The 18882-nt window shown below is 40.0% G+C and overlaps 1 protein-coding gene across 10 annotated transcripts in view; it reads left to right on the top strand.

Moving 5' to 3' along the window:
* The window catches only part of Lis-1 (LisH and WD40 domain-containing Lis-1), a 761024-nt gene that overhangs the window by 218958 nt on the left and 523184 nt on the right, over window positions 1–18882 (top strand). For all 10 annotated transcript variants that reach the window (XM_067772985.1, XM_067772987.1, XM_067772995.1 and 7 more), the window contains one exon: window positions 18423–18723. In XM_067772985.1, the coding sequence (XP_067629086.1) occupies window positions 18423–18723 (301 nt within the window). The remainder of the gene's footprint in view (window positions 1–18422; window positions 18724–18882) is intronic.

Genomic DNA, 18882 nt, shown 5'->3' with positions numbered 1-18882 from the left:
GAGTCAAATAAGAATAAGGAAAATTAGAGCCGCGGCAGTTTTTGTTCCAAATTTTCTTAGGCGCAAACATCAACCATACCTACAAACATGGAAATCTAAAAACAAAATACATAGAACTAAAAAATTCAAAATATAGAGCGAAAGCTACGCTTCCATAGCTGCAGAACTAAAAATTAGAAAATAATTTTTAATCACAAAAGGTTTACCATAAATAATTTACTCGAAATAAAATTAACTATAATAAAGCTGAGGTTATTAACAGAAACTCAAATTCAGCGTATTATAGAATTAAATAGAAATAAATAGAAAACGCAATAAAAATTAATACACATCAGAAAGGTCTTAAATTTTTGCAACATAAAATGGGGTTTAATTTAAGCAAATTCAAATGTGGATAAACATTTAAAAGTAAAAACACTGCTCCAAAAGAAATAATTTAACTTCAATGTATAATAATAATTATAAAAAATCGAAAATCTTCTTCAGTAGTGTGGTGGGGCATTGATACCCTAACCAGCAATAGAACAAAAGGGCCTGCGGTGTTTAGAACGAAGTCGATTCCCGGTTTAATGCCAATAAAATCTTTGAAAGCGTTTCAATAATATAATATTTATTTAAGAGAACACATGTGTTTTTGGGTGTGTCGCACCCCACCACACCAGCTAAGCAAGTTCCCTGCAAAGTTAATAGGGCTCTGCTGAATGCCGTTAAGCAAAACTACCAGCTCCGTAAGGATTGGGCAGGACCGTTCCGAAACCAAAAGAGGCTTCAGACAAGGGAACTCCCTTTCGTGAGATTTCCTTAACATAGTGCTGGGGATGGTGGGTCAGATGAATGGCATATGCGAGCTAGTGACAAATAGTACTCGTTAGATCCATAACCTATTATAACTTTTAGAAATAGTTTCAGAGTTGCATAGTTATCGCTTTAGTGCAAATAGCAAACAGTCACTGATCGTAACACTTAATACGGGCCCAGCATTTTCAGCAAACACAATGGCAAAGTCCTCTCTCGAAGAACAAAAATCATGCTCCACGCTCCGGCCATGAAAGTATTTCAGTTGACACCGCAGTTATGAGGAAAACTTGACTTCTCACGGTGACACCAATTGGCATCAGTAGAAACGGCCAAACTCGCTTAGGCAGTTAAGCGCCAATTAACGATGATGATGTCCGTAAGACCGAACTTTTCTAGAGAGACTCGACATCAAGTTTTGTACAACGGGTTAGTTCATTTTTATCGATAATGTTCCCCACATTATTTTTACATCTCTAACGGTTTTTGTTGGATGCCCTATTTTCAAAAGTTTTGCTTTCATCAGTTATGTTTTTCCTTACATAATGTGCATTGTTAACTTCGAACCACTTTTGGGTGATGCGAGCGTATTGTGCTAGAGTCAAGAACGGCCAAAATATAGCTGGTCCATTATGATAGCTGATCCATACTGATGGTTACTATCATAAATAAATAATTTAAAAAATGTTTAAGTTAAACGGTTTTACTGAAAACAATACTTACATGAAGTAATAATAATACTAAAAGCTAGAAACTAATTAGGTAGGTCCTAGGTACTAGTCATCACATTCCTCATCAATCTAGGGCGTTGATCAGACAAATAAAAGCGTTGGGCGCATGAAATTTCTAAAAATGTGAGGCGTAGCATAACCTTATTAAGGTTCACTTGGTCTTATATATGACTATCAATAGAAATTTGATGCGTCCAACGCTTTTATTTAATTATCAGATGAACGCCCTAGATTGATGAGGAGTGTGATGACTAGTACCTACCTAATTATTTTCTAGCTTTTAGTATTATTATTACTTCATGCAAGTATTGTTTCCAATAGAATCCTTTAACTTAAAATTTTTTTTAATTATTTTATTTTCAAGTTTTTAGTCTTTATTTAATTGCCTATTATTTCTCATTCTGTTTAGTTCATTTAGTGACTCATTATTACAAGGACTCTTTCCTGACAATTTGTTACAACCTAAGTCCTGAATACATAATCCTTCCAAAGACTACTCGACTCTGCACCACGTATGCTTGTCCCTCCTCGAACTCCAAAATATTTTGATGTCACTTCTACCGAACTATATGTAATATTAGTTCCAAATATGAGCCAAATCGGACATCATAGGTCGCTTTCTATTCATCCTTGTGCCACCCAGCGGCGATTCTTTTCATAGGTCGCTTTCTATTCTTGTATGTATTATGTATTCCAAATCGGACCACAAATATGATTTTTTTGAATATCTCAATCCTTGCGCCAACTAACGGGGATTTTTTGTTTATAGGTCGCTTTCTATTCTTGTATGTATTATGTGTTTCAACTATGGACCAAATCGGACCACAAATACGATTCTTTTGAATATCTGGATCCTTGCGCCACCTAGCGGCGATTTTTTTCATAGGTCGCCTTTTATTCTTGTATGTATTAGGTGTTCCAAATATGAGCAAAATCGGACCTGTTCAGGAATGACAAAGCATTTAAGCGACAGGTTGAAAACGTGGGTTCGGTAGTTTCTTCCCTCAGCGCCAAGTGTTTTAGCATTGGCATGGTTATTATCGCTAGGCCTATTGATTTGGTGGGCTTGGCAGGGCATACATTTTGTATGCCGGGGTTGATTTTGGATAGGTAAGAGTTTAACCTGTTACAGTATTCAGATCGAAGTTGAGCTGGAGTGACTCGCGTTTCCCTGGGGATTGTGCGTTCCTCTTCCACCAGTTTTGGGTATTGTTTTTTCAGTACTGGATTCACCGGGCAATTCCTGGCATAAAGGTCCGACGCCTGCTTGTGGAGTTCACTGAGGACCTGCCTGTGTTTTTTGGCTTCATACGGCTGAGTTCTCAGGTGCCGTATTTCCTCATAATGCTTACGGAGATGACTCCTTAATCCCCTGGGTGGTGTTGGCTCATCAATCAGATGTCTGTTGGGATGCCTAGGTTTCTGGGTATTCAACAGGAACTGCTTGGTTACCATCTCATTTCTCTCCCTGATGGGGAATACTCTCGCCTCATTATGTAGATGGTGTGCTGGGGACATAAGAAGACAGCCCGTGCCGGTTCTGAGAGCAGTATTTGGGCAGGCCTGTAGCTTCTTCCCGACCATATAGGGGACGCGTAGCATGCAATCGGCTGGCCAATTGCTTTGTAAATGGTAATGAGCGTTTCTTTGTCTTTTCCCCAAGTACTGCCAGCAAGAGATTTCAGGATTTTATAACGGCTCTGGATTTTCGGTATAATTGCGGCTGCATGCTCACCAAAATGTAGATCCTGATCAAACGTCACACCCAAGATTTTGGGGTGTAGCACAATCGGTAGCGTAGTGCCATCGACGTGGATGTTCAAAATGGTCGACATTTGGAACGTCCATGTTGTAAATAAGGTCGCGGAGGATTTAGTCGGCGATAATGCCAGGTTTCGCGAGGCGAAACAACTGGAGACACAAGGGAGGTAGCCGTTTCTTCTGTTGCAAAGCTCATCGATCTGTGGCCATTATTGTGCAGTCATCGGCGCAGGAAACGATAGTACCTCCTTCAGGTAGCGAAGGTTGCTTTGATATGTAGAAGTTAAACCAAAGTGGGGGTAGGACACCACCCTGTGGCACCCCTTGTTTAATTCTTCTTGGCTTTGATGTTTCGTTTCTAAATTGCACCGATGCCTGCCGACCACCCAGATAATTTGCGGCCCGCCTTTTAAGAAATGGGGGAAGGGTAGACCCTTCAAGGGCTTGCAGTGACGTGCCATGTTTGATCGTATCAAAAGCTTTTGACAGGTCTAGCGCTCCCCCAGCGGATTAGGGGGTCAGAATATACCCGCGGTAGGTATGCCTGTCGTAAGAGGCGACTAAAATACCAGATTCAGTGGGCTGTGTAGCGCAACCCTTCAGGTTGCCAAGGCAATACAGCTTCTCCAAAGCCAATTGTCAACCTCACCTATCCGCGGCGAATCCTGTTTCACTAACAGACGAGGCTCTGGCGACCCCAAGCTCCTCATGGAACTTGGCGGTGGGGAGGGAGGGATGGCCTGAAGGTTTAATGTGGCCATATAAATCGTTCCCGAGATGGTCGGGCTAGCACCTTAATGGTGCTGTGCTACCGAAGCGTACCGGATCTGTATCCGGCAAAGGACCATCACATCGATAACACTCCCCAAAGCCTTCGGGGAGCAACCTTATCGCTACAACAACAACAAAAACAACAACAGGTCTAGCGCAGCGGGTACTGTTCTGTGGTGGGGGTTTTGATTTACACCGCAATTTATCTCGATGCTAATGGCATTTAGCGCGGTGGTGGTGCTATGAAGTGTTCTAGAGCCATGCTGATGACAGACTAGCTGCAAATTTGCTTTGAAGTAGGGGACCAAAATGGCTTTAAGCGTGTTGGCTACTGGCGATAGGAGAGATGTCGGGCGTTATAACTCTCATATGTTAACTGATTTCCCAGGCTTTAGTAGCGGGACCACCTTGGCCGTTTTCCATTTTTCGCGAATGACAAAGGTGGAAAGAGGCAGGTTGAAGACATGTGCTAAATATTTCAAACCCTCTTTCCCTAGGCTTTTAAGCATCGGGATGGCTATGCCGTATGGGCCCACTGCTTTTGATGGTGTAGCATGACCGATGGCATCCTCAACCTCTCTGGCGGTGGTGGTAATTGGATACCCGCTGCATTTATGTTTATTTGCGTGTCTGTTGGCCCTCCGTCTAACTTTGTCGACAAAAGAATGCATTATATATTGTCGGCAAAAAGCGCTCGCGCATTTTTTCGCATCCGACAGCACTTTAGCGCCAAAGGCGATGGAAATTTTGTCATTGTGCTTAGATGGATTCGATAGGGACTGTTTGATTAGGGCTTTTCCTAATCTTAATAACTAATTTATGCGGGCTGTGAAAATAAAGAACGCGATGTTTCCAATTTGATGGTCAACAGGTAGACTTATTTATTTCAATGCATCAAAATTACAGTAAGCTAAAAATTGTCAGCCTCTGCTGATATGGAGATGTTATGTAGTTATGTATGTATATTTAATTCTTAGGAACTATGTGGTTGGTACATGCTTACACCTATGTACGTGTTATTGTGCTTAACTAACGAAGGGCTGCATAAAGCGTAGGTGAAAATATTTGATTGGCTATGTAGGTATGTACATACATAATTACATATGGCAAAATAATTGTGCTGTTAGGCTATTGTCATCAAAGTGCATCTTAGTTCAGTGCCAAGCTGCGGGAATATGCTGGATTGAAGAAATGCATGATAGTGATTCAATATCTGCAGTAATGCAGGGATTCTGAATCTTTTATATGTGTATGAGGTGCCGTAACTTATGACCAACATCCCAATCCATGACCAAACATCCCGGGCCCGTTGAAAGAACTTTCAAGCAGGTAATATGGCAATTTTGTGTATTGGACGTCGAATGATTCCTCGTGATGTGCGTATGTCAACTACTCGCACGCGTGCATCCTTCCCTGGTATGGCATTTACAATTCTTCCTAGTTGCCATCGTTGCGGTGGTACGTTGTCCTCTTGAACGATAACCATCGCATCTTTAGCAATGTTACAGTGTTCACTGGTCCATCTTGTACGCATTTGAAGTTCGTTCAGATACTCATTTGACCAGCGATTCCAAAAGTGTTGCTTTATGGCGGTAATTTGGTTCCATTTCTCCACATGACTCAGATCGTTTCGCATTGTTCGCTCTGGTAAACCCTTCAAAGCGCTTCCAGTGATGAAGTGACCAGGAGTTAACGCTTCGTAGTCATTTGGATCGGATGACAGTGGTGCAATAGGGCGCGAGTTAAGCACGGCTTCAATTTCAACTAAAACTGTCGACAATTCTTCGTATGGAAGTCTGACGTCCATCAAGCTGCGATTTAAATGACCCTTAGCGGATTTCACAGCGGCCTCCCAAATTCCGCCAAAGTGAGGTGCCCTGGGAGGAATAAAATGAAAGTTTATGAATTCATTAGTACGATCAGTGGTTATGACATTTTGGTTTTGTTTATTAAACATAAATGCCTTTAACTCGGCAAGCTTTCGACAAGCGCCTACGAAATTCGTTGCATTATCACAGAATATATCTGTGGGAAGACCTCTGCGTCCAATCATTCGCTTTAGTGACGCGAGAAATGCATCCGTTGTTAGGTCGGAGACCACCTCGATGTTTACTGCTTTGGTAGTGAGGCAAACAAAAATAGCAACATAGGCCTTGTATGGCGTTTTGCCCCTAATGCGAAGGTATATGTTGACAGGACCACAAAAATCTACACCACAGCGGGCAAATGGACGCGCTGGTGTTAAACGATCAACTGGCAAATTTCCCATCATCTGTTGTAGAAGTTTCGGCTTGTACCAAACGCAATGAATGCATGATCGAACGATTTTCCGCGCCACGTCGCGCGCATTCACAATCTAGAACTGAAGGCGAATCAAACCAACCAGCGCTTTAGGTCCAGCGTGGTAATTCTTGATGTGTAAATGCCGAACGTAACGCTCGACGAAATTGCATTTGCTGGGAAGCAGGATTGGATATTTCCGGCTTTCTGGTAGATCTGCCAACTCCAGTCGTCCGCCGACTTTCAGCAACTCGAATCCTTCCTTGGTGTCCAAAAAAGGGTTAAGGTATCGCAGATTGCCATTTGTCGATGACTCTGTCTGTAGCGAACGGATTTCTCCAGCAAAATATTTTTGTTGAACATTCCAAACGATGCAAAGCAATGTATGGTGCAATTCCTCCGAAGAGATTGGTTGCATTGAATTATTCTTGCTATGTTTTCGTATAATATTGTAAAAACGGAAAAGCCAAGCCACGAGACGTATACAGCGATTGTATGAACTGCAATTGTCAATGATTTCAAGAATATAGTTGGTTTTAACATTTACCTTAAAAATTGACTTCCTCTTTTCTTTTCTCCATGTCGATTACTTCATTCTTTTGCTTATGCCACTTCTCTTCATCGTCAGATAGGAACGAGGGTCAGCTGTACTTCCTCGAGAGACGATGTCAGCTGGATTACATTTTGTTGGAATGTGTCTCCAATGGGCCCCGGTAGTCAGATCCTGAATCTCTGACACTCTATTGCCAACGAATGTTGAATGCTGTTTCAACCAGTGGAGTACAATCTGTGAATCTGTCCAAAGATAAACATCAAGGTTGTGGTTAAAAAAAGGAGTTTTGTTTTTGCTAAAAGTTTAGCTAGTAAAAGTGCGCCGCATAACTCCAGTTTCGGTAGTGATTGCTTCTTTATGGGTGCGACTCTCGACTTTGCCGTAAGTAGATTTACGTGAACAATTCCAGAAGTATCTATACTACGAACGTAGATTCCGCACCCATAAGCTCGAATCGATGAATCACAGAAACCATGAAGCTGATATGATGTAAAGTTTATTGTTAAACAATAGCGTGGTACTTTAATTAACGAAATCTGCGATAAACTAGCAACGAATTTAATCCAAGCAGATTGAATATTTTGTGGGACTGATTCATCCCAGTTCAGTTTTAGCAGCCACAGTTCCTGTAGAAGAATTTTTGCAGTGATTGTAATGGGCGCCAAGAGTCCGAGTGGGTCAAACAGCGACGAAGCGATAGAGAGAATAGATCTTTTCGTTATCCGCCCATTGGGGATTTGTCTAGGTTCAAAGGCAAATAGAAATGAATCATTACTTTGATTCCACCTCAAGCCAAGTGTGCTAGTGATAGATGAGTCGATATTCAAATTCTTTGTCGAATTATCATTTGTGAGATGTTGATGGTTCGAATGCCATTTTGTCAATTCGAGTCCGCCTAATTTTAAAATATTTGTAACCTCCATTTTTATTTGTTTTAACTCCGAAAGTGTGTTGGCGCCGCATAGCAAATCATCGACATAAAATGATGATTTGATGATGGCAGCCCCAACTTCGAATTGGGTTGCGTGTTGTTCAGCAAGATAATGCAAACTTCTTACAGCGAGATATGGTTCAGCTGCCATGCCATAATGACCGTATTAAGCTGATATGTTTGGATATCCTGATGCGGTGAGCTTCTCCATAAAATGTATTGGAATGTACGATGTTCTGGATGCACAAATATTTGCCTGTACATTTTAACGATGTCTGCAGTTAGTGCGAAGCGATATAAGCGAAATCTAAGAAGTAAAGTTACAAGATCATTTTGAATAATAGGTCCTACCATTTGTATGTCATTAAGTGACCTTTGAGTTGTTGTTCGACACGATGCATCAAAAACTACCCTCAATTTCGTTGTTGTACTGTTTGGTTTTAATACACAGTGATGTAGAATATAAAAATGAGGTTCATGAAGATTGGGGCTATGTACTATACTCATATGTCCTAGGCGCTCATATTCGTCCATAAAGGCGACGTGCTGCGTTTTCAAGTCTGGGGTCTGTGACAACCGCCGTTCCAATGAGTTGAATCTACGCAATGCTGTTGTGCGTGAATCGCCTAAGCACTTGGGATCGTCTTTGAATGGCAGTTTTGCGACTATCCTGCCACTATCATTGCGAGAAACTGTGTCAAGATATAGGCGTTCGCAAATCTGTTGTTCACGGGTCCACACTCTTTCTGGTGTCGAGACTTCGTCGATCAACCACAGTCGTTCCAAGTTTGATTCTATGTACTGATCGCATTCAACGAGATATGTTGGTGGGAGAGAAATGTGTTGCATTGGTTTTATATATCGGCCTGAAAAAACCCAGCCTAACAATGTTTTCTGCAGAAGCGGCAAATTTTCCCCAAGTTTTATTTGACCAACCTCAAGGAGGCTAAAGAAGGTTTCTGTACCGGGAAGTAAGTCTATCTTTTTTGATTTGTAAAATTGGTCATCGGCCAGAGAAATATTTGGTGGAATATTCCAAGACGAAATATCTATATCTGGATCAGGCTGATAGGCAATATGTGGAGTTATACAAAATGAAAGGGGTAATTCAAAGCCAGTTACTTTCGATTTAATGTTGGTATTTGTTAGAAATTTAATATTGGTTGATGACTTACCAATACTGTGAATCTCTATATTGTGTTTTATGCGTGGCAACAACAATTTTTGAGAAAATTCATCTGTCATAAGGTTTACCTGTGAGCAAGAGTCCAACAATGCTCTACGAAGCCGATATCCGCCAGATGCGTCCCGAACATTAATTACAGCCGTAGCTAGAATCACTTGATCCAAAATTGAGTTATTTATGTGAGTATGTACTGCAGCTTCCTTCGGTGTTGACGATGACGTAGTTGTCAATGACGTTGTTTATCGAAGGGTCCACTACAGATCCACGATGTAGAAGGCTGTGATGTTGACGTGAACAAACTTTACATTTATATGACGAGGGACAACTTGAAAGTTGATGGCCTTTAGACAGACAGTTAATGCAAAGCCCTTGTTTCTTTGCATATTCAAAACGGTGAGCTACGCTAAGTTCTTTAAACCGATCGCAATTGTGAATTTTGTGGCTAGCATTAGAACACATCAGACACATAGATTTGGAGCAAGCAAATGCGAATCCATTGCGCTGATTCCTTGGCTTTGTAATCTTGTTATTAGTTTGACTTACCGATGATGTCGAAGGAACATGTTCGATGGAATCCAAATATTGGCAATGTCTCTCTAAAATGGTTGTGCAGCTATTCCAAGTTGGCAAGGATTTAAAATCTAATGACTCTTTCCATTTTTTGTTAGTGTCTTCATCAACCTTTTGAAGCACAATGTGTATTAACATAGCTTGTGCGATTTCACTGGCGCTGAGGCGTAGACTACGGGACGACCTTGGGCGTGAACAGCAAGGAGCCACAAAAGATTTATAAAAGTTACGAGGACGTGGGGTTTTGGGATCTAGCCCAGAACAACCTTTCCAATGCAACCATCCCTTGCACGAGAAACACTGACAAGAGTATGACCGTCCTAAAAAGATTCAATTCAATTCAATTGTATTAAACATTTTCCTTACTCCTATGTACATGGTGAATAATATTCCAAACTACAAAAGAAAAAACAATATTACAGCGAATATAAAAATACTATAGGCATAAGAAAAGTTAAGGCATTTTATATGTTAAGCTTAGCATAGCGCTAAATGCCAATATCTACTAGTTACAAAAATACAGTGGCGTGGCTTTAAAAAGTTAAATAAATTGTAAAATTCAAATTAAAATTCAAAGTAAAAAAAGAAGGAAAAACAAACATAAAAAAAAAATGTACATCAGGTACGTGGGTAAGGTTTTTAGAAGATTAAAAGTATTAAAAGCAGAAAAAACAAATAGTAAATTTCAGAATATTCAAATATATTGTCAATATTGAGCATACAAATATTAAGTATTGGTCCGCAGCAAAACTTCGAATAATAAGCTAGGTGGTATGATTGTTCTAAAAAGAAGAATTTCACATTCTTTAAAAATTTATTCATATTTCTTATGACTCGAATGCCGGCAGGTAGCGCGTTAAATAGCTTATAAGACAAGATAGTAAAAAACCTGCTATAAAGTGTGGTTCTCCAAGAAGGGACTATTACGGTGTTCTGCGAGTTTATCCTTAGACTATAAATTTCCGATGTCATGCTTTCCAGGTAACCACACCTATTAAAAAAATATTTAAGACTTTGAAATAATAAAGGTCTTTTACTGGAAGAATCTGTAAACTCCTAAAGAGCTCTCTTGAGGGATGCGTCCGATTTACCCTGCATATTTCTCGAATAGCACACTGTTGCAATATTAATAAAAGTTGGATCTTGTTTAGGCTAGCACCTCCCCAGCAAATGATACCATATAGCAATTTAGAGTTAAATAATGAGTAGTAGACTGTTTTCAGGGTGCTTTTTGAGCAGTAACTTCTGAGGTGATAGAAGCAGCGTAAAGAAAATTTTAGATATTGTTTTAAACGCGTTATGTAGTTGCACCACTTCATGTTTTTGTCTAGGGTGAGGCCTAGATACTGGAATTCATCTACCATGTCAATTACAAAGCAATTGGTACTACAAAGTACACGAGAATTAAAAGTGTTGGTTTTTAAATCCAGCATTGCTTGAGGCATATCCAATCGCAAGGTCATCAGCAAAACCAGTGACATTTCCTACGAAAGGCAAATGAAAGATTTAATTAACGTAAACTAAGAAGAGAATAGGACCCAGGACAGAACCTTGTGGAACCCCAATCGTTATTGAATTACTGCTGCTGAGATATCCGTGTAATTTAACCTTTTGCACCCTATTAGACAAGTATGACTTAAACCACTGGTTTACGAACCCCCGGAGGCCGGCGCAGTATAATTTATGTAGTAAAATTTCATGGTCCACCGTATCAAAAGCCTTAGTAATGTCGACAAAGAGACTAGCGCTGTTTAGTTTACTATCGAGCTGTTTGTAGATGAAGGAGCAAAATTCTAAAAGGGCATCTTCAGTTGAACGTCCGGACCTGAACCCAAACTGTTTTGAACCAAAAAACCCATTTCTTTCAAAGAAACTTAAAATACGATTTTTAAATGCTTTTTTCAAAAACCTTTGAAATAGATGGCAGTGGGGAAATCGCCTATAATTGTTTTTATCTTTTTTGTTACCTTTTTTGAATAAAGGAACGATTATCGCACATTTCAGCAGGTCCGGAAAAGTTCCTGTGAAAAGTGCTGTGCTCTTAAGTAGTTCTTTGAAATGCCGTCATACTCACAAGACTTGGAGTTATTTAAATTTTTAATAATTGCTGGAATTTCAGAACCTGTGAAAGCTTCAAATAAAAAACTGTTATTGTGATTATATGTATCATTGTCAGAGAAGATACACTTGCAAGGAGTAGAGTTAGATTGCCCCACCGATACAAAAAAATCATTGAAGATGCCAGACACGGTCGGAGATAGTATTCCAATTTTCGGTTAGAGTGACAGCCTGCTCATCATTTACCCGTTTCCGGTTAACGACACTATTAATAACTTTCCATTCTTTTTTCGAATTACCTCTGCAGTCTAAGAATCTATCACAGAAATAGCTATCACGTTGAGATTGAATATCTTTATTTAGCTGCTTGCATAACTTGATATATCGAGAACGAAGTTCCCGATTTGATGGGTGCTTACGGCATTTACCACCTAGCTTATTTTTTAGATTAGCTTTCCTAATGAGGTTATCATTAATCCAGGGTTTAAGTTTAGACGGTTAAGCGCCAATTAAGTAAGTAAGTAAGTTTAGTTTTTAACTGCAGACCGTATGTGAGAATGCATTATGCCGATAAAAATTGCGCACGCTTTGGAGATATTCACCTCATTGTAAACCCTAACCCAATCTTCATGGCGTAGCCTCTCATCCAATAGCGAATAATTGATTTTATTTATCACGCCTTTATTTTTTGGTTTCTTATTCTCGTAATAGAAATTAGCAACTTTAATTCCAGTCATAGTATGGTCGGTAATTTGAAGATCCAAGTTAACAGCACAAATGCTACTGAATCTACAAAAAACATGATTCAAGCAAGTTCCAGAGCAAATTCTTGGGTTCATTTACATAAGAAATAAATCCATGATTTTCCATAAGGGCTAAATAATTTTCAGATATAGTATTCGATTGGAGTATATCTAGATTCAGGTCACCTACTATAATAACGTTCCTCGATCTCTCAACATTTAGAATGTTTGTAAATTCTTCCAGAAAGCATAGACCAGATTCAGCATGACGTCTGTATACACAGACTAGAGTTAAAAACTTATTATTATTTTTTAATACAACTTTCAATATGTCTGTGCTCGACAGATTATAGCGTGATATATCGCATTCAATTGTATTACGCACAAAAACTCCTATACCACCTGCAGAATATTCATTATTGATATTAGCAAAGAAATTGTAGTCGCGGATACTATAAAACTCAGTTTCATGGGAGTAAATCCATATTTCTGACACGAATATTAAATGAGGAAGAACGGGAAGTGCTTCCAAGTTACACAGCAAGGAATCAAAATTTTGCCGTAGACTACGAATGTTTTAGTGGACTATATAAAGACAATATTTATCAGAAACAATCAGATTTGCACTGCGTACAGGGCTGTCATTAAGTATGTTGTCGCTGTTGAGATCATTCGGTATAAATATGTTCATACCTAAGGTTTTTTAAAATTGGTAAACGAACTAGTCTGGAAATCCAGACAAATCATCAAACGCTGTCACAACAACAACAACCCCTTTTTCAGCTTTTCTTAACATTATTTTAGAATTCCTAACCCATAAATACTTATAGTGTTTCTCGTTTTTTATTTTATTTGCTTCTGCATATAAAGCTCTGTTATAGGGCGTAAGACTGTCGTTAATAAAAATTTTCTGCTTAATGTTAGCACTAGGGAAAATATCAGAGGTTAACTTATTTTTTGCTTTTGATTTCGCTCTCATTACTTTGTTCTTCACCTCACGCGAAGAGAAACGCACACATATACTTAGTTAGCGGGCCGCGGAGAGGCTGCTACGTTTTTTTGTCTTTATGTAGCTCCTTTCAATTTGATCAGCTGGTACAACAACTCCCAATGCCATAGTGTACCTATACAAGTGTGTCAACTAAGCGATAGACGTCAAAACTACTAATAGCCTCGCTCACCTGATGCAAATCTCAGTTCTAGAGTTGCATTTTTGGCACGTAAGAGTACTTCAAGCTGAGTTGCATTTTATAGTTTACTAAAACTTTGTAGTATTTACAGATGCAATGGTTGCATATATTTCCGCGGAAATAAGAATACTAGGAGATTTGTAGCCTGCAACAATGTGGAAACATACGGAAAGCAAAATTTATTTAAATTAGAGTCAAAATATAAAGCGGCACACGTGTAACATCGAAAAATTTCACTTCTAAGTCTGTTTACACAAATGCATAAGGGCAAAATTATATAAACGCTTTGGTCGCTTCAGAGCAAAGATAACGTACAGCGTTTCATTGTTTTTCGTATGGCGTTGTCAAAGCTTAGGCACGCAACCAAAGCATTTATGTAAATTTTTCGATACTTCGCCCGACAGATGAATTAATGAATGCAACACAACCAAAAAGTCTGTGTAAATCCGCCTTACAAGCCAACCAAATAAAACCGCAATGCGTTTTTTTAGCGCACGCAAACAATCGGCGTTTTTTGCCCTAACCCATGTAAGCATGCGTTGCGACAATGTAAAGCATGTGTGCAAACGTCAAATCTAAATGTCACGCAGAACAAAAATTGGAAATCGAGCCAGGTTTTCACGCAGCAAATTCAATTTGGGTTGCTCTCATACAAGTTGTATGTGCATGAGACATTTTTGACAGAAAATGACTTGCGTGCGTTTATATTAGGTTGGCTTGTTAATTTTTGTAGCTGTGAAAGTCTCCTGCAATATATATATTGGTGCTGTAAGTGCAAACAAATCAAATTCCTATATGACACTACTTTATTTTCTATGTATTTTTCTTGTATTTTCTTTTATATTTTTTGTCGAGGGAGCCAATAAGGTTTCAGTACTGGTGTAAGTGTGTGAACTATATTTAAAAAAACTAACGAAATAAAAGAAAAATACAAAGTAGTTCATTAAAAACAAACAAGCCAGTTTGTATTTCGATAGGGTTTTTTGACATTAGGTCGTTTTTCCTTTATTTTTTCTGACAAATGAAAATTTTGTTTTTAGTTTCAAAATTTTGTGCATAAAAACGCAACTAAATTCAAAGTGTAAATTGTGTGTGCAAATGAGTTTTTATTAAGTGTACATTTTTCAGTTTTTCATAGTTAAGGAATTGACCTCCAGATTCTTATGTTACACAAATATAGTGAACTTGGGTACAGAAATTCAAATTAAAAAGTGTTTCACAATAATTTGATAAACTCTACGTTTTCTATGCTTTTTACACTTAAAGGAGTAACCCTCTGTAATAAATTAAACTTTTAATGAAAATCAATAACTCTGAACTGACCACTTTTCGTCATGATATAAAATTAAAATGCTGTGGAACAGGAGCAACACTTCTGTGACTACATAAACCGTTTTCAATCTTTTACGTCTCTGCACAGAACCCTAATTGACCGTTTTCAACCGAAACAACAATGGCAACCCAGATTTTCCCGTTATGCTCACTTAAGCGAGTGCCTGTCAGAAAGAAGTCAACACACTTGTACTTGTAAACTATACCCAATGCATCAGCAAACAATTTCTCAACACAAGAGTTAATGTTTTCGGGCTTCACGTTAGGTATACCAACAATGTCAATATCGTTCTCCAGCTGTTTTTGCGCAATATAATTCACCTGTCGTTCAAGTCTAACGACTTTCTCTTTTAAAACTGTGTTCTCTTCTCTTAAACAGTCAATCGTTTTAAGAAAATCAACGTTGAGTGTCTTAAGGCATAAGATCTCTTTGTACAAGAGATGTAGCGTAATATTTGCATCATCTTCGCAACTCACCGACTTGTCGTTTACAGTACCAGCATTGTCATTGCTATTTGATTTCTTATTGCTAAAACATGGGCTGAAATGTTGTAGTTGTTGTTGTTGCAATTCTTGAGAAGAACCGGTTATGACTGCTAGCTTTGTTCTCGGCTTTCCCTGTTGTTGTAATGTTGATGGCAATTGTTGTTGCAATGGCTGAAGTGAATGAAAACACGTTCACTCGCGAAGGCGAACAAACACAATATTTTCCGGCAGACGCAGCAAAACCTCTTCTCAGGACCGCGGTCAGGAGACGGGCCCGGATTGGGTTCGATACCTTCCCGGAGCAATAGAATATGGAGCAGTCCCGCTGCTGGGAGGATGACAGTTTCTGGAAGGGATGCAACAAATTAAATCGGGTTACACTCGACTCGGAATTTTTCCAGACCAAGGACTATCATTCCTTGGTCGGGAACAATTCCGAGTCGCTCCGGTACATAGAACGGACTGCCTTGGGAAGCGATAGATAATTTATCGTTCTGTTTAGTTTGATTAGACAAGGATTTGACGGTCGAACACAATTTACCAACACTCGCAGAGAGGTTGCGGTTCCTTGATGCTCCTCCCATTTGGTACGTTTGTGTTCATTTACCAACCGTATAATATCCAAGCTGAGACTCATAATATAGGGAGTCTCTATGGTCGGGATGTCCCGCCAGGTCACGTTATTTTGCTAAATTTGCAGTTTCAGCCGGGAAATGTGGTATGATTTCAGGTATTCTACCGGCCGGAATAAAGCGTGCCGAAGCGATGACCTTGCGGAGCGAATGCTCGCCTTGCCGGACATCAGTCGGAATGGTGGGAACAGCAAAAAACGATTTATTTGTGAAAGTTGTGTAGCCTTAATAAAAGTCCGCTTTTAGAGGTGAAGAAACTGGCAGGTAGCTGTATTGAAAGGAGTATGGGCATGTGGTCAGATGCTAAAGTAAACATCGGCTACCATTCAACGCAGTTAATTAGCCCCGCGCTGACGATTGAGAAGTCAGGCGAGCTGTTACAATTACCTGCAATTCTGGTGGGGGCATGTTGTTGTTGTAGCAGTGCTTCGCCCCATCCAATATGTGCGACCCATCACAAATTGTAATCAATGTCCTCTAATGGGAGTTCAAGGAAACTTGCAGTTTCAACAGGGGAGGGCCACAGAGTGGTATTCTATCCCCGCTTTTGTTTGACTTCTACATATCGAAACTACCTTCACCAACTGAGTCACTATTGCTGTTGTTGTTCTAGCAGTGCTTCGCCCTATCCAATAGGCGCGACCGATCACCAATTGTCATCAATATCTTCTAACGGGAGTCCAAGGAAACTTGCAGTTTAAACAGGCGAGGGCCATAGTGAGAGAGGTGTTAGAGGCATTGGTTCCACAATACAGTCGAAGAGATGGTTGGTGTAATGTGGAGACACATTGCAAGCAAGACATACATTTTGTATGCGGGGTTGATTCTGGATAGGTAAGAGTTTAACCTGTTACAGCATCCAGATCGAAGTTAATCTAGAGTGACGCGCGTTTCCCTAGGGAGAGTGCGTTTCTCTTCTGCAAGTTCTTGGTATTTTTCTTTAAGAAATGGATTCGCCGGGTAATTCCTGACATGGAGGTCAGATGCCTGTTTGTGGATATCACTGAGTGCTTTTTTGCTTCATACAATTGTGTTCTCATGTGCCGTATTTCCTCATAATGCTCTCGGAGATGACCCCTTAAGCCCCGCTTTCCAAAGTAGCCTGTTCTATGTACCGGAGCGACTCGGGATTTTTCCCAACCGAGGGCTGTCATTCCAGTGTAACCCCATTTAATTTGTTGCGTCCCTCCCACAAATTGTCATCCTCTCAGCAGATCCTTGCAGCGAGACTGCGCCACACTCTCCTGCTCCGGGAAGGTATCGGATCCAATCCGGGTCCTTCACCTGACCCCAGTCACAAAAATTGTTTTGCTGCGTTTGCCGGAAAAGAATCTTTCTAGGACAGTCACACTCTTGTCAGTGTGTCACGTGCAAGGGATGGTTGCATCGAACAGGTTGTTCTGGGCTAGACCCCAAAACCCGACGCCCTCGTAACTTTTATATATCTTCTGTGGCTCCTTGCTGTTCACGCCCAAGGGAGTCCCGTAGTCTACGCATCAGCGCCATCGCGAGAGCGCAAATGGAGGCGGTCTTGCGTCTGTCATACACCACGCAGTGCAATGCAATATATTTGATCCCGACATCGGTCGCAGAGGCAGTGTTCTTGGAAGTCACGACATATCTGTCCGGTCAGGCGATGTAAACCTAGAAATCATCAACATCGACATTCCTCCTGTCACCTGTTGCCCCAGTGGATACCGCCCTGATATCACGGAGACGCCCCCACTCGTATGGTACGAAGCTGTCACAGTTCGCCAGATCTATCCATCGTGAACGCAAGTCTAGTAAACTGCGTCAACTGGCAGCCGATGGGAACATTGGTATCTGACGACCTGCCTATACTCCTTTAGCTCGAGCGAACCACTGACTTCATAATCACCGAGAACCGCACTTTCATCAACTTTAAGAAAGGAAAGTAGGATGACTACAAATCCTTTACAGACAATCGCTTTGCTGCCTTCCCTATCACTATACGATGAAAATCAATTGAAATTCAATATTCTGTTCCCCTTATTCATAAAAAATAAAGAGTTTATAAAGCTCTTGTAATTTGAAATGGAAATGTCATTTAAAAAAGAATTCGTTTTTATTTTCAAAGCTTTTTGGCTTTTCTTATTTCCATACAAAATATAAATCAAAATATTTCTTAAGCGTTTACTTAAACGGTTCTTTATCATAACCTTAAAAATGTCACGTTTGTGTTAAAACAACATCCGCGTAAACAGGTCCACAAATCTATAAGCTGAGAGGAGATGCCAAAATTTTATTTTTCATATGTAAAAGTTTTGTGTAGTTTAAATGCAGTTTCGATAAAAGAGTTGGTTAAGGCCTTCAATATATTACGGCCTTCAATATATTAGGGCATTCAAATAAAAGTAACTGTGTAAAACATTGTTCTTTTAGGAACCAAGCAATCGCAGATTATTTAGGCAGCAATGGCTATGCTGAATCTTTGGACGCATTTCGCAAAGAAGCCGACGTTGCTGCAGAAAACGACAAGAAAGTAAGTGGACTGTTAGAAAAAAAATGGACATCAGTCATTCGATTGCAAAAAAAAGTAATGGAACTTGAAGCAAAATTATCCGAAGCCGAAAAGGAGGTTATTGAAGGAGCTCCCACAAAAGCCAAAAGAAGTCCAGGAGAGTGGATTCCACGCCCGCCAGAAAAGTTTTCGTTGACTGGACACCGTGCAAGCATAACACGGGTATGTAAAATATGTTAATCTACAACTGAGTCGACAAACTGCCTGTCTAACTCGGCTGCCGGTTCGAAAACGCCCTCTCATAGGATTTCTTTTAGGAAATCCCTTTTCCAAAACCCACTTATCTCAGAATTTTACTAAAGGAAGCCCTATCTCAGAATT

This window comes from Eurosta solidaginis, chromosome 3, assembly GCF_040869045.1.
Source record: "Eurosta solidaginis isolate ZX-2024a chromosome 3, ASM4086904v1, whole genome shotgun sequence".
In the NCBI taxonomy this organism is placed as follows: Eukaryota; Metazoa; Arthropoda; class Insecta; order Diptera; family Tephritidae; genus Eurosta; species Eurosta solidaginis.
This window is presented reverse-complemented; position numbering and strand designations above follow the sequence as displayed.